At 53.7% G+C, this 16,242-nt stretch overlaps 1 gene segment (V, D, J or C); it reads right to left on the reverse strand.

The window, feature by feature from the left end:
- Nucleotides 1-3,331: 3,331 nt before the first annotated feature.
- LOC128946212 (immunoglobulin heavy variable 3-20-like) lies at nucleotides 3,332-8,252 on the reverse strand. The segment is given in 3 exon segments: nucleotides 3,332-3,336; nucleotides 5,007-5,382; nucleotides 8,154-8,252. Coding segments are annotated over 3 exon segments (480 nt in total).
- Nucleotides 8,253-16,242: the final 7,990 nt, after the last annotated feature.

Below are 16,242 nucleotides of genomic sequence, written 5' to 3' on the forward strand. Positions count from 1 at the left end.
CTTTTCCGTGGCACTTCGGAACGGCGAGCAGCCTAACCTTCGCTTCCAATGGAGAGTGCTTCCACAAGGCCTGGTCGACAGCCCGACCATATGCCAAATCACCGTGGACAAAGCACTGATGCTAGTCTGACACTCCTATCCCACCGCAACCATCATCCAGTATATGGACGACATCCTGGTCGCAGCACCATCGACAAGCCAAGTGGATCACCTGGTGACCACAGTCACGGAGACCCTTCAGGCCAACGGCTTCGAGATCGCGAGCGCAAAGATCAAGAGAGGACCCTGCATGACCTTCCTGGGAGTAGGTATCACAGGCTCCTACGTGACACCCCCTGAGATGAAGGTCAACCGAGACACCGAGACGCTCCACGACGTGCAACGCCTGGTAGGATCGCTGCAGTGGCTTCACAACATTGTCCAGATTCCTCCCGAGGTCATGGACCCTCTATACGACCTCCTGAAAGGAAAGAACCCCTGGGATCCCAAGGAGTTGACACCGCAAGCAACGAGCTCCCTCGACTTCATCGAAAACCAGATGTCCACTGGCACACTTGCCAGGTGGAACCCAGCCATGCCACTGGACCTGTACGTCCACTTTACACCGAAGGGGGGAGTGGGAGCGCTGGCCCAAGGATTTGCAGAAAAGGCCCGACCGATCCAATGGGTGGTCCTCGGAAGACCCGCTCGTGCATTTTCCCCAGCAATCGAGTGCATCGCCAGCCTCATCATGAAAGGCAGGAGACTCGCCTTGAAACACCTAGGGACAGAGCCGACAAGCATCCACCTTCCGTTTCGCAAGCAGCCGACCACAGAGTCAGCCGCAATATCGGAGCACCTGGCCCTTGCTCTCTCCGGCTTCAGAGGAGAAATCTCCTACTCCTCCAGACCACCCTGGACTCAGCTGCTGACCGTAGTCGACATGGACACGCCACCGAAGGTCAAGGACAGACCGCAGCCGGGACCAACGGTCTTCACAGACGCTTCCTCCACAACTTCAACCGCAGCAGCAGTGTGGCAGGCAGGAGAGCAATGGCACTGCGTCAAAGCGTGTGACTCCACGCTGTCAGTGCAACAGCTGGAGGCAGCAGAAATGGTTTTGGCGTGCGGGCTCTTCCAAGACGAACACCTCAACATCGTAACGGACTCTATATTCGTGGCAAGGCTCTGCCTAGCCATGGCAGGACCAGGAATGTCAACATCAGCAGCAGCCCTAATGCTGGAAGAAGCACTCTCCTCGCGACAGGGCACCGTGTCAGTCATCCACGTCAACAGCCATGACCCAGTCAAGGGTTACTTCCAGATCGGCAACGACAAAGCGGACGCCGAAGCAAAAGGCGCTGGGACCTTGCAAAGAGCTCGTCAACTGCACGAGTCGCTCCACATCGGAGTCAAAGCACTGGCGAAGAGATGCAAAATTTCAACAGCGGATGCAAAACATGTGGTAGCCACCTGCCCTCATTGCCAGAAGTCACCCCTTTGGACCTACGGAGTCAACCCGAGAGGTCTCAAGCCCTCAGAAATCTGGCAGTCAGATTTCACCTGGAGTCAACTGCTGAAGCCCCGAGCATGGCTAGCAGTGACAGTGGACACTTATAGCGGAACGACCATAGCTACACAGCACCCCAAAACTAACTCCAAAACCACAATTCAGCACTGGCTGACAGCCATGGCTTGGCTTGGTATCCCCAAGCAGATCAAAACGGACAACGGCTCCAATTTCACCTCCAAACAAGTACAGGAATTCGCCTCGAAATGGGGCATCACGTTAGTGCAAGGCGTCCCATATAACAGTACCGGACAGGCCATAGTTGAGAGAGCAAACCAGACCCTGAAAACCAAGATAGAAGTGTTGGCAAAAGCAGAAGGCTTTGCCAATGCCATTCCCCCAGGAGATCAGGCACATATGCTGGCAACCGCTTTGCTGGCACTGAATCAATTCCCTAGGGGAGATGAAACAAACAGTCCCATCCAAAAACACTGGGCCACTCAAACGCTAGAAGAGGGCCCACAGGTGGTAATCAGAAACGAGCTAGGCGAGTGAGAACGGGGTTGGAGGCTGATGCTCACGGGGTGAGGGTACGCAGCAGTCAAAAAGGACGGCAAAATCAGGTGGTGCCTACTTAAGTCGATTAAACCGGACCTTCATAGCGAGCAGAATGAGACTGACGAGAATTGCAAGCATTTGTTTACAGGACCTGCTCATGAGACGTCCTCGTGACGCGCACATCCCGGTTCCAGATGAAAGAGACAGACCACCAAGCCGCCAGGCAGCACCCGAGAGACCCGCACGGGTGAGACCCAAGCACCAAGGGTTTCTGTGGGATTTTGCTGTTGGGGCTTGTTGCCAGGGAGCAAGCCAGCCCAGACCACTACCCCCATCGGCCCTTCAGGTGCGTCATGCGACACCTTAGTAGGGGCAAAGTACTCAGAGAAATCGCCACACCGTGCTCCGCATCACCGACCGGTTTCCAGGACAGCCAAAGGTACACCCCTATTCCCCACACGTCACACACTCGTACCTATCCTACTGGTGCCCAGCCTCAAACCCTGGGAAAAGCTACTGCAATCAACCAGGGTGGGGATATTGTGGGCACTGGGGCTGCGAAACCATAGTTACAGATGCCAGACCATCAGGGCCTGGGTGGGATCCACAAGAGCCAGACAAATTCTTACAATTCACCTGGGCACCCATCGGCTGCAGAATACCCTTCTTCTCTCACGGAAACTTCCATCGAAACCAACATAAAATCCCTAGATTTCGGGCATGCACTGACTACAACATGACGGTCTTGTAGCCAGATCACCCTAGCTGGGCCACAGGCAAAACGTGGACAGCGGTCCTTCAAGGGTCAAAAGAGAGGGCGAACGTGCAAATTATCAGGCTCCAACTGTCAGCACCCCGAGCGGTCGGACCCAACAAAGCGACTAAAAGCGTACCGAAAGGGAGAAATGTAACCTACCCCAAAACCTTACCCACAGGGGTCAGCAAAGTCCCGAATGGTCAAGCGGAAACCTTTCAGATGAGCCGCTTAACTGAGTCAGACTCAGACCCAATCCTTCGTATGTTAGAAGCTACCTTTGTAGCCCTGAACGAATCCAACCCTAACCTAACCGAATCCTGCTGGCTTTGTTACGATGTCAAACCCCCCTTTTACGAAGGAGTCGCTCTAAACACTCCCTTCAGTTACTCCACAGCCAATGCCCCTCACCAGTGCAGATGGGATACCCCTCGCAAAGGAATCACCCCGAGTCAAGTCACAGGCCGAGGCAGATGCTTTGGCAATGCAACCCTAGCTAGGCGGAGGAGCAACGTCTGCACTAAAATCGTCTAGCCTAACAGGAAAAACAATAAGAGGGCAGTCCCATCCGCATCTGGGAGGTGGGTTTGCCAGCGATCCGGAGTGAGTCCTTGTGTGTTCCTTCCCAAATTCAATGACTCTAACGACTTCTGTGTCCAAGTTCTGATTGTTCCTAGGGTCCTGTACCACTCAGACGAAGAAATGTACCATCTTCTTGAGGGACACAGCCGGATCCACAAAAGAGAAATATTGACAGGTTTCTAACAGTCGCCTTCGGACCATGCCTGCTGAACAAGCTGGTCTCGTTCGTTCAGAGCCGCCTGGAACGGACCAACATTCGGTTCTTAGGCCAACGACAATTGCAGAGAATTCAACCAGGGAATTCAACCAGGGAACACAGCCAGTCACAAGACTTTCCGAACTTGTCTGGCAAAAGCTTACTCAGGTTTCCCAAGACCCCTTTCCCTTGTCGAACTTCAACCTTATACCTCACTTCAGTACCTATGTATATGACTACCTCATTCATTTGTGAAAAAGGCGGGGGAGATGTGGTAGATAGGGAAAGGCGCTGCGGAAGATCTCGCGATGTCACGGAAAGGCAGGACCCTGTGTTCCCCTTAGATAAGACGATCTGCTTCCCATAGATAAGAAACTAACATAGGAAGGTAGCCTCCCTCAACCAAATACCGGTAATTTTCCATCCCCTACCCAGTAACTGTCCACCCCTTACTAACCATAGACGGTAAAGACAGACCCACACTGATGTAGAGACCCCTTAGACTATAAAAACCCAAGAGAGGAGATAATAAAGGCCTTTTGACCGTCCATCATATTGATGCCTGCGTGTGTCATTGGCCCAAGCGGCCCTGGAGAGTTTGGGCCGCCGTGCTGTTCCTCTGAACCAGGTCGCCTGCCTTGCTCCAGAAGGCAAAAATCCCCATCTGCCCTTTGTTCCGCAGGGCTCCAGGCGGCCGTGACCCTGCTGGAGTGCAGGGGGGACCTCGAGCCCCCCGGGGGGTCCCTGCGCCTCCTCTGGCGAGGGTCCGGTTTCGGTTTTGGAAATTTTGGGATGGGCTGGCATCGCCAGAGGCCTGGTCAGGGGCTGGAAGCAGTAGCAAGTATCAGCAGCAGTGGCAGTGCCTACTACATGCAATCAGTCAAGGGCCGGGTCACGATCTCCAGGGACAACGGGCATAGCTCGCTGACGCTGACCATGAACAACCTCAAGGACGAGGATTCTGCCACCTATTTCTCTGCCAAATCTTACAATACTGGTAGCGCTTATGCTGCTGCTTATATTGACCATTCCGGTGGTGGCACCACCCCATCAGAGCCCCTCTTGTCCCCAATCCCAGACCCTTCCCCCAAACCTCAGCCCTTGACCCTTTGTCCCAAATCTCCCCCATTTGCCCCAATGGTAAGCACTGACCCCAAACCCTCCCCTGCTCCTGCCCCAGAACTCAACCATTGGCCCCAAACATTCAAACACGTCCCCCAGTTCAGGCCTTGCTCTCCAAGAGTTCCCATTTTTGACTGTGCCCATCAATAAATCAGAGTTCAGGGAGATGGGGAAGATTTGAGTGAAATGGGCAAAACTGGGGAAACTCCAGGGCTGCGGCAACAGGGGCAGAGTTTGGGGGAATACAGCCAAGATTTGAGGAGAAGGGCTGGGATTTTGGGGAAGAATCTGTGGCAATTGGAGACATTTGGTGACCATCAAGGGCATGGGATCGCTGAGAGCATCATCAATAAAAACATAACTAGCGCCGCAATATTTGTGACGTCTGGCACAGAAATAGGATCCGGAATCCTCGTCCTTGAGGTTTTTCATGGTCAGCGTCACCGAGTTCTGCCCGTTGTCCCTGGAGATCGTGAACTGACCTTTGACCGATGGCGCGTAGCCAATGTTGCCACCGTTGTTGCTGATCCCTGCCATGAATTCCAGCCCCTTCCCAGGTCTTTGACGCATCCAGCCCATGTTGAAATTCCCAAAATCGAACCCAGACCCTCGGCACAGCAACGTCAGGGACCCCCCGGGGGGCTGGAGGTCCCCCCCGCACTCCAGCAGGGTCACGGACACTCGGAGCCCTGCAGGAAAAAGGGGAGATGGGGAGGAGGAGCTGGATTGGCTGCGGACCCAAAGTGGGCACCGCCATGCCAGAAGTGTGTGGGTTCCACCTGGGAGGATTGGCAGGTGCTGCAGGAGGAGGATGGTGAACTCCAAGGGTCCCAATTTGAGGCCAGCATCCGGATCTGCATGCAAGATTTAATATTTGGGTTGATTTTTTTCCCCACCCCCATCTCCCCTTTGTCCCGCAGGGCTCTGGGCAGCCGTGACCCTGCTGGAGTGCGGGAGGGACCTCCAGCCCCCCGGGGGGTCCCTGACATTGCTGTGCCAAACATCTGGCTTCAATTTCACAAAATCTGCAATGTTCTGGATCTGCCAGAGACCCGGGCAGGGGCTGGAATTCGTCGCAGAGATCTGGAGCAGCGGTGCCACCTACTACGCGCCGTCGGTCATGGGCCGGTTCACGATCTCCAGGGACAACGGGCAGAGCTCGGTGACGCTGACCATGAACAACCTCATGGACGAGGATTCCGGATTCTATTTCTGTGCCAAAAGTTGGGATGATTGTTGCGGCCCTGCTGCTGGTAAAGACATTGATTGTGATGATGTTGGTCACGGTGGTTTTTTCTGAGTCCTCAATTTTGAGTTCCATCCTCTCCCAAAACCAGACCCTTCCCCCAAACCTCAGCCCTTTACCCTTTGTCCCAAATCTCCCCCATTTGCCTAAATGGTCAGCACTGACCCCAAAACCCTCCCCTGCTCGTGCCCCAAAACTCAAACATTGGCCCCAAACATTCACCCTTGGCCTCCAGTTCAGGCCTCCTCCAATCATGGCCTGGGGAGCTGGGGGAGATTTGGGTGAAATGGAAAAAATTGGGAAGACAATCGAGACTAGGGGAAGGATGGGGCAAAGTTTGGGGGAAAATGGTGAACATTTGACACAAAGGGCTGGGATGCCCGGGAAGGATGGCTGGGCATTGGAGACATTTTTTGACCAACATGGGGGTGGACCGCTGACAGAATTGTCGACAATAAGAGCAGGACCAGAAAAACCATACTCATTATTGCTACGTTTGGTGCAGAAATAAACGGCGGAATCCTCGTCCATGAGGTTGTTCATGGTCAGCATGACCGAGCTCTGCCCGTTGTCCCTGGAGATGGTGAACTGACCATTGATTGATGGCGCGTGGTGGGTGGTGCCAACACCATTGATACTTGTGAGGTATTCCAGTGTCTTCCCAGATTTCTGGCGAATCCAGAACATTCCATAATATCCGAAATCGAACCCGGCCCCTCGGCAGAGGAGGCGCAGGGACCCCCTGGGGGGCTGGAGGTCCCCCCCACACTCCAGCAGGGTCACGGCCACCTGGAGCCCTGCGGGACAAAGGGGAGATGGGTATGAGGCCAAAGCTCAACCTTTGACCCAAATCCTGACCCTTGGCCCCAAACTGGGATCTTTAGAGTTCATCATCCTCCTCCCAGGTGGATTCCACCCCTTTGTCCAGCTGGCCACACAAACTTAGGGGCCCTTGACCAATCAGGTTTCTCATTTCCATCATCTCCCCTTTTTCCCGTGGGACTCTGGGCGGCCGTGACCCTGCTGGAGTGCGGGGGGGACCTCCAGCCCCCCAGGGGGTCCCTGCGCCTCCTCTGCCGAGGGGCCGGGTTCTGTTTTGGCAGTTTTGAAATGGAATGGGCTCGACAGAGGCCCGGGCAGGGGTTGCAGTGGGTCGCAGGGATCAGGTATGATGGTTCTTACTATGGTTCTTACCTACTATGCGCCATCATTCAAGGGCCGGTTCACGATCTCCAGGGACAACGGGCAGAGCTCGGTGACGCTGACCATGAACAACCTCAAGGACGAGGATTCCGCCACTTATTTCTGTGCCAAACGTGCTTATGGTGATAATTGGGCTTATGCTGATGCTTATCATTTTGTCCTCGTCCCCGTGCCCTTGCTCCCCTCCTGTCCCCATTCCCCAGGCCCTTCCCACAAACCCCAAGCCCTGACCCCATTGCTGTCCCCTTGTCCCAACCCTGATAAGACCCAGATGTCTGATTTGTGCTGATCCCCGAGCCATGCTGGCCAATCTGGATAAATCTTGGAGACAGAGAGCCCCAACAGCCAATCAGCTCAGAGATGCCACCATCTCAGCAAGCTCCGTGACTTCAGCTCTTTAGTGATTCTCAGCTCTCAGGATTCCAGCTCTTTTATTGATTATAGCTCTCAGGGTTTCAGCTCGTAAGGGATTCTCAGCTCTCAGGATTCCAACTCTTTGCTCACTCTGTGGGGCGCCTTTGGCTGGGGCAGAAACAGACAGACAGAAAGGAGCAGGAGAGGTCCTGGTGGTTCCACAGCCATGGTTCATTGAGGGATCTGTGAGGGGTTCCAGCGACAGCTCTTCTCCAGTCAGATGGGATAAACCAGCCCCTTTTTATAGGGTACAGGGGGATCCAAACGTGCCCAACAGTGAGGGTCAGGGAGAAGTCACCAATGGGGTTACAGAGATAAGCTCTGGTGTGAGAGGCAGAAGACAGGAGATCATTTTGCTGTCCCATCATTACTGAGCAGTTCCAGCTGTTACGTCTCAATCCTGCATGGAGCTCGCGCAATCTCTGTGGACTCTGCTAAAGGACATGAGGTCAACACGATAGGCAACAGTCTCCCAGCCAGTACCATCATCAACACATTAGGCGCAGAAATAGGATCCGGAATCCTCGTCCTTGAGGTTGTTCACGGTCAGCGTCACCGAGCTCTGCCCGTTGTCCCTGGATATCGTGACCCAGTCCTTGAAAGACGACGTGTAGGCGGTGGTGCCACCACTGGTGATCCCCGCCAGCCACTCCAGCGCCTGTCGGGGTCTCTGGTGGATCCAGTACATGGTGAAACTGCCGAAACTGAACCCAGACTCTCGGCAGAGGAGGCGCAGGGACCCTCCGTGGGGGTGGAGTTTCCCCCCGCACTCCAGTAGGGTCACGGCCGCTCCCCCATCCCCAAACCTTCAGTGGTTTTGCCACCAATTCCCTTTGTTTGTCCCCAGACATCCAACAGTGGTGTCCTGAATGGTAAAGTGCCTTCACCCCTGCAATTAGCCCCAGTGCACCCATTAATTATTCTGACAGCTCTGCCTGACTTTTGCACTTGCTCACCCCCATCTCCCCTTTGTCCCGCAGGGCTCCGGGCGGCCGTGACCCTGCTGGAGTGCGGGAGGGAACTCCAGCTCCCCGGGGGGTCCCTGCGCCTCCTCTGCCGAGGGTCCGGGTTCAGTTTCGGGGGTCACTCCATGCAATGGATCCGCCAGAGCCCCAGGCAGGGGCTGGAATGGCTCGCGGGGATCCACAGCTCTGGGGGTTTCACCTACTATGCGCTGTCGGTCAAGGGCCGGGTCAGGATCTCCAGGGACAATGGGCAGAGCTTCACAGCCCTGACCATGATCGATCTGCAGGATGAGGATTCCGGATCCTATTTCTGTGCCAAAGCTGCTGGGGCTGTTGGGGATGACCATGGTGCCAATGCTATTGACTCCACCCCCATCGCTGTGTCCCCAAATGTCCCCAAACCCCAGACCCTCCCCCCAATCCCAGCGCTCGTCCCCACTCTCGGTGACTGAATTCATGTCCCCAGCCCCGGGCCCAGCGCTAAGCTTTGGGGCAGAGTTTGGGGGAAGATCAATGGCCAAGGGTTGGGGTTTGGGGCCAGAGAGGGGAAAGGGAAATGGAGAAATGGTCATGGGCTGGGTCGGGGGCTGGGAGCTGGGAAAGGTCTGGGGAATAGGGACAGGGGGGGACGCAGCAATGGGGATGGGGTCAATACAGCAGGCATCGTTATCACCAGCATAAGCAGCAAAACCCTTGGCGCAGAAACAGGATCCGCAATCCTCGTCCTTGAGGTTGTTCATGGTCAGCGTCACCGGGCTCTGCCCATTGTCCCTGGAGATCCTGAACCGACCCTGCACTGATGGTGCGTAGTCGGTGCTGCCACTGCTGTGGATACTCGCGAGCCACTCCAGCCCCTAACCTGGTCTCTGCCGATACCAGCCCATCCCAAAATTCCCAAAACTGAACCTGGACCCTCGGCAGAGGAGGCGCAGGGACTCCCCGGGGGGCTGGAGGTGCCCCCCGCACTCCAGCAGGGTCACGGCCGCTCCCCCATCCCCAAACCTTCACTGGTTTTGCCCCAGAAACCTTTTTTCTTGCCTCAAATTTCTAGCAGAGCTTTCCTGTATTGAAAAGTTCCTTAAACCCTGCAATGAGCCCCAATCAACCCATTAATTAATTGGACACCTCAGCCTGAGTTTTGCATCGCCCCATCCCCAACTCCACTTTGTCCCGCAGGGCTCCGGGCAGCCGTGACCCTGCTGGAGTGGAGGGGAGACCTCCAGCCCCCCGGGGGGTCCCTGCACCTCCTCTGCCGAGGGTCCGGGTTGCGTTTCGGGAGTTTTGGATTCAGTTGGTTTCGCCAGGGACCCAGGCAGACTCTGGAGTGGCTCACAGGGATCACCAGCAGTGGCAACGCCTACTACAATCCATCCTTCAAGGGCTGGTTCAGGATCTCCAGGGACAACGGGCAGAGCTCGGTGACACTGACCATGAACAACCTCAAGGACGAGGATTGCACCATTTATTTTTGCGGAAAATCTGCTGGTACTGGTGATGGTGGTGCTGCTGCTAATTGGGGTCATGATGATGGTTGTGCCCTCATCTCCATATCCCATCCTGTCCCCGTTCCCCAGACCCTTCCCCCAAACCCCCTGCCCACACCCAGCCCTTGACCATTGATCCCAACCTTGCTCTGCCTCGGCCCCAATTCTCACCTGCTCACCCCAAACCACAACTCCTGACCCCAAATCTCCTCTTTGTGCCCAAAAACTTTGCTCGGAAGGTCGGGGTTTGAGGCCCAGGGTCCCGATTTGGGGACAAAGTTTGAGGATTCTTTTCAGCAGCTGCTGCTGCAGGGAGCACAAGTGGGGATTTGGGGCAAAATCGGGCGACTTTGGGGGCCAAAGCAGTTGGGTTTGGGACAGACCTAATCAGGGGGTTTGGCTCTGTGGTTGGTGGTGGTGGAAATGGGGGAGATCTGGGACAAAGGGTCAAGAATGGATCAAGTGCTGAGATTTGGGGGAATGGTCAGGGAATTGGGGACAGGAGGGGACACTGAGATGGGGAGGGATCCAACATGGGGGCCTTTAGCAGAAGCACCAGGACTCCAATTATCAGCATAAGCACGTTTGGCGCAGAAATAGGATCCGGAATCCTCGTCCTTGAGGTTGTTCATGGTCAGCGTCACCGAGCTCTGCCCGTTATCCCTGGAGATCGTGAACCGGCCCTTGACCAATGGTGCGTAGTAGGGGCTGCCACCTCTGGAGATACTTGCAACCAATGCAGCCCCTGCCAAGGTCTCTGGCGGATCCAGCCCATCCCAAATCTGCCAAAATCGAACCCGGACCCTCAGCAGAGGAGGCACAGGGACCCCCTGGGGGGCTGGAGGTCCCCCCCGCACTCCAGCAGGGTCACGGCCGCCCGGAGCCCATCCCCAAACCTTCACCAATTTCTCTCATAACTCCCCTTGTTTAGCCCCAAAACCCCACCAGAGTTTTCCATATCTCAACATGCCTGAAAACTGCAATAAACTCCAATCAATTCTTTAATTAATTAGAAACCTCATCCTGAGCATTCTGCATTGATTACACAGTTAATACACTGTTAACGACCCCCAATTCACCCCGGGGCCCCAACCCGGGCACATCCCGGCCACGGCCTCGAGCTCCCTCCGGCTCCTGGCCCTGGGGATCCTGCTGCTGCTTCTATGTGGGCCCCACCCCTTTTTTCCACAAGCCACGCCCCTTCTCCCCTGCTTGCTCAATCAGGCGCCCCATCCCCATCTCCCCTTTTTCCCGCAGGGCTCCGGGCGGCCGTGACCCTGCTGGAGTGCGGGGGCACATCCAGCCCCCTGGGGGCTACCTTCACCTCCTCTGCCGAGGGTCCGGGTTCAGTTTTGGGGATTATGGAATGAACTGGATCCACCAGAGACCCGGGCAGGCTTTGGAATACATCGCAGGCATCTACTACAATAGTGCCTACACCTTCTACGCGCCATCGGTCAGGGGCCGGTTCACGATCTCCAGGGAAAACGGGCAGAGCTCGGTGACGCTGACCATGAACAACCTCACGGACGAGGGTTCCACCGTTTTTTTCTGCGCCAAGTGTGCTGCTAATAATTACCCTGAAAGTGCTGGTCATAGTGACGATTCCCATGGTGTCCCCACCCCCATCCCCGTTTCCCCCTCCTGTCCCCGTTCCCCAGACCCTTCCCCCAAACCCCCTGCGCACATCCAGCCCTTGGCCATTGATCCCAACCTTGCTCTGCCTCGGCCCCAATTCTCACCTGCTGACCCCAAACCACAACTCCTGACCCCAAATCTCCTCTTTGTTCCCAAATTTTGCTCAAAGGGTTGGGTTTTGGGCCCAGGGTCTCAATTTGGGGACAAAGGTTGAGGATTCTTGTCAGCGGCTGCTGCTGCAGGGAGCACAAGTAGGGATTTGGGGCAGATTCAGGCGATTTCTGGTGCCAACTTATTTGGATTTGGGGCAGAACCAGTTCGCGGGTTTCGGCTCTGTGGTTGGTGGTGTTGGAAATGGGGGAGATCTGGGACAAAGGGTCAAGAATGGGGTCAAGGGCTGAGATTTGGAGGAAGGGTCTGAGATTTGGGAAGAGGAGGGGCTCTGAAATGGTGATGCCACCACCGGCATGGTCAGTATAGGCAGCAGCAGCAGCAGGGCTACCAGTGCCGTAAGATTTGGCACAGAAATAGGTGGCGGAATCCTCGTCCTTGAGGTTGTTCATGGTCAGCATCACCGAGCTCTGCCTGTTGTCCCTGGAGATCGTGAACCGGCCCTTGACCGATGGCGCGTACTCGGTCCCACCAGCATTGTTGGTGATCCCCGCGACCCATTCCAGCCTCTGCCCTGGTCTCTGGCGGACCCAGTTCATCTCATAACTGCCAAAACTGAACCTGGCCCCTAGGCAGAGGAGGCGCAGGGACCCCCCAGGGGGCTGGAGGTCCCCCCCGCGCTCCAGCACCTTCACGGCTGCCCGGAGCCCATCCCCAAACCTTCACTCTGGTTGTTTGGTCCCCAATCTCTACCAGAGATGTCGGAGGAAGGAGACCCAGACACCAATTGGTTCATCCAAATCCAATTTATTGATGGAATACGGCGGGTTAAATACAGTTCTTAATAAGCTTCATACATATTGCAAAAGTTGAGCTCAGGATTGGTTAGTTACATATCAGCAACTACACCTACTTCTGCATTCTTGTGCTTATTCTTTTGTTACATTCTGCAGATATTCAGGACTAATCTCACCTCCCTTTCCTCATGTTGCAGCAAGGTCATCCGGCATTCTTGCCTGTCAGCAGTCACTGAATCAGAGACTGCTGACCTCCCTTTCAAGCTTAACCAGCGGCATTATGTCAGGATGGCCTTTCTCACTTAACCAGCTATTAACCAACCTCTCCACATTTCCCCCGTTTTCTTCTTGAGCAAGGAGATTAGTTTGCCAGGTTTTTGCTATCATACGGCTAACCATGCTTTGAATATAATTAAAGACACAAGGTAAAATAAGCAAAAACATTAAGATCACACCCAGTAAGCCGATAGCATATGTCACAATGTTCCTTAGCCATGGTCCAAGCCCTAAGCTTTTAAGCCATTTGTCAATTCCTAAACCTTCTTCTTCTTTAAGATGGTGAAGTCCCTGTTGCAGTTCTTTTATCTTAGTGTGAATGCACACCGAATGATCAAATTCATGCGACACATTCCCTCAAACTCTTCACATCCATGCCCATGTGCTAAGAGCAAAAAATCTACAGCAGCTCTATTTTGTAAAACAGTATGGTTAACACTCTGCACATCTGCAGTTAACATGTCCAGAATTTGGGATGTCTTGTTTAGCTCATTTCTTGTCCAGCACCCTAATTGCTTTGCTAAATTCATAGCCTTATTGGCAGATCCTCCTGGCAAGACAGTTGAAACTACTACTTGTCTGAATGTACCCCAAAACTGTGGATCTCCTATCTGGCTGTAGTCCAAGTCATGTATGCTACGTCTCTTCCTGTGTGAATTTTGACTCAGTTGCATTAGTAAGGACACATTAGGGTGGAACAATGACAATTTTCCCAAATAACAGGGTCCGCCCTGTGGTTTAGCTGGTACACCATTCCACGCCCTGTCTCCACAAACGAAAAATATTCCTTCGACAGTGTACCGTATTCCCTACCATGCACCAGCTGCAGGCAAAGTGGAGAGGTACAACGGACTGCTAAAAACCCGGCTGAAAGCTTTGGGTGGGGGATCTTTCAAAAATTGGGAGCAGCATTTGGCAAAAGCCACCTGGTTAGTCAACACCTGAGGTTCCACCAACCGAGCAGGTCCTGACCAGTCTGATTCCCTGAATGTAATAGAAGGAGACAAAGTCCCAGTTGTCCCTTCCTCGGCTGTTTTATGACCTGGAAAGTCTCAGAGATGGCCTTGGGCAGCCCGTGCTTCAAAGGACGAGAAGAGGCTTCAGGTCTTTCTCGGACTTCAGTGTTTATTGGTTATTTATCTAAAAGATTTTTCTCTCTGCCCGACAGAGGTCCGCACAGCAAGCCAGCCACGTGCACACTGCGAGCCCCCGGGACGGTCACATATCTTTATACTCAAAATTACTCAAATCCTCCCATTCTCATACAGGTGCACACTACTCTAATTAACTTATCCCTTCACCATTTATCCCCGTGAAATCCTCCCATCCTCATACAGGTGCACACTACTCTAATTAACTTATCCCTTCACCATTTATCCCCGTGAAATCCTCCCATCCTCATACAGGTGCACACTGCGAGCCCCCGGGGCGGTCACTTATCTTTACACTCAAAATTACGTATACAATATTTACCTATTCTTTCCAATACCTTTCACCCTTATTGACCGGTGCACTTTTAGCAAGAACCAATCCCAAAGTGCCACCGCCACCACAGAAGATGGAGGCCAAGAAGAAGAAGAAGAAGAAGAAGGACAGGACACGCCCCAATTCCTCCATCTTACTTCTCCAGACCCCCCTGTACCGAAATCCTAAACCCTGTGTTTTACACTCTAATTAACTCATCCCTTCACCATTTACCCCGGTGAAATCCTCCCGTCCTCACACAGGCGTCGTCTCCCATGCAGGATCAAAGTCCAGCCACCAGACACTTCTGGCGACATTCCAGGACCCCCGAGCCCCCCAAGGGTGGTCTCGGTCACTCTGCACCTCAGTCCTGAGGGGCTGAAATCCCACACCAGTGGTACATAGCAGAGGTTTTTTAGGGAAGACAGTTTGGATCAATCCTGCCTCAAATACACACAAACCCATTCGTGGGGTTGTTTTTGCTCAGCAAACCGGTTGCACGTGGTGGGTAATGCAAAAAGATGGAAGGACACGGTGTTGTTGTTCAGGGAGATCTGATTGTGGGGTGAGAATGATTTGGAAATGTCACCGTTCGTTGGGTGTTGCTGCCGTTGTCTGTACATCAAACGACACAGACATGAGATAGAGGGAAATGTGTAAGGGGGATTTGATGGGAATTCCAGGCATTTTGGGGTGAAATTCGCGGGTTTTGGGGGGATTTGGGGCATTTTGGGGGAATTTGGTGATTTTGGGGGGAATTTTAGCGAATTTTGGGGGGGATTTGGGATTTTTTGGGGGGAATTTTGGGGGGGGTTTTAGCGAATTTTGGGGGGGAATTGGGATTTTTCAAGGAGGATTTGGGGGGGTTTTGGGGAGAAATTTGGGGGAATTTGGTGATTTTGGGGGGGGATTTTAGTGAATTTTGGGGAGGGATTTGGGATTTTTTGAGGGGAATTTTGGGAGGGATTTTAGGGGGAAATTTGGGGGAATTTGGTTATTTTGGGGGGGGGTTTAGCGAATTTTAGGAGGGGATTTGGGATTTTTCGGGGGGGATTTTGGGGGGGATTTTGGGGGAATTTGGGGGAATTTGATGATTTTTGGGGGGATTTTAGCGAATTTTGGGGGGGGGGAATTGGGATTTTTCTGGGGGAAATTTTGGGGGGGTTTTGGGGAAATTTGTGGGAATTTGGTGATTTTGGGGGGGATTTTAGCAAATTGTGGGGGGCAATTGGGATTTTTCGGGGGGAATTTGGGGGGATTTTGGGGGAATTTGGGGGAATTTGGTGATTTTGGGGGGGATTTTAGTGAATTTTGGGGGCGGATTTGGGATTTTCCCCAATTTTTTGGGGGGGAAATTTGGGGGAATTTGGTGATTTTGGGGGGGATTTTAGCGAATTTTGGGGGCGGATTTGGGATTTTTCCCAATTTTTTGGGGGGAAAATTTGGGGGGAAATTTGGGATATTGGGGGGATTTTGAATTTTGGGGGCATTTGGGAGGGGGTTTTGGGGGGCGTTTGGGGTTTTTTGGAGCGTTTTGGGATTTATGGGAGAGATTTGGAGATTTTTAGGGGGTCCCAGGAGGGTTTTGGGGTGTCTTCAGGGGGAATTTCGGGGGATTTTAGGCAGATTTGGGGTCCCGAGCAGTTTTTGGGTGATTTTGGGGGATTGTTTTGGGGGGGCCCAGAAGATTTTGGGGAGATTTGGGGGATTTTGAGGGGGTCCCAGGAGGATTTTGGGTGGATTTTGTGGGTTCTGAGTGGGATTTTGAGCGGTCCTGAAAGGGATTTTGGGATTTTGGGGTCATGGAAGGGATTTTGGGGCGGTTTTGGGGTCTCTGAGGGAATTTTTGGGGGCATTTTGGGGCGATTTGGGGTCTCTGAGGGGATTTTGGGGCAAATTTGGGTGTTCTGAGTGGATTTTGGGGTCTTGAAAGGAATTTTTTT

The sequence above is a fragment of the Melozone crissalis genome, unplaced genomic scaffold, assembly GCF_028551555.1.
Source record: "Melozone crissalis strain CALT ecotype California unplaced genomic scaffold, PUWL_Pcris_2 ptg000079l_1, whole genome shotgun sequence".
NCBI classification, from domain to species: domain Eukaryota; kingdom Metazoa; phylum Chordata; class Aves; order Passeriformes; family Passerellidae; genus Melozone; species Melozone crissalis.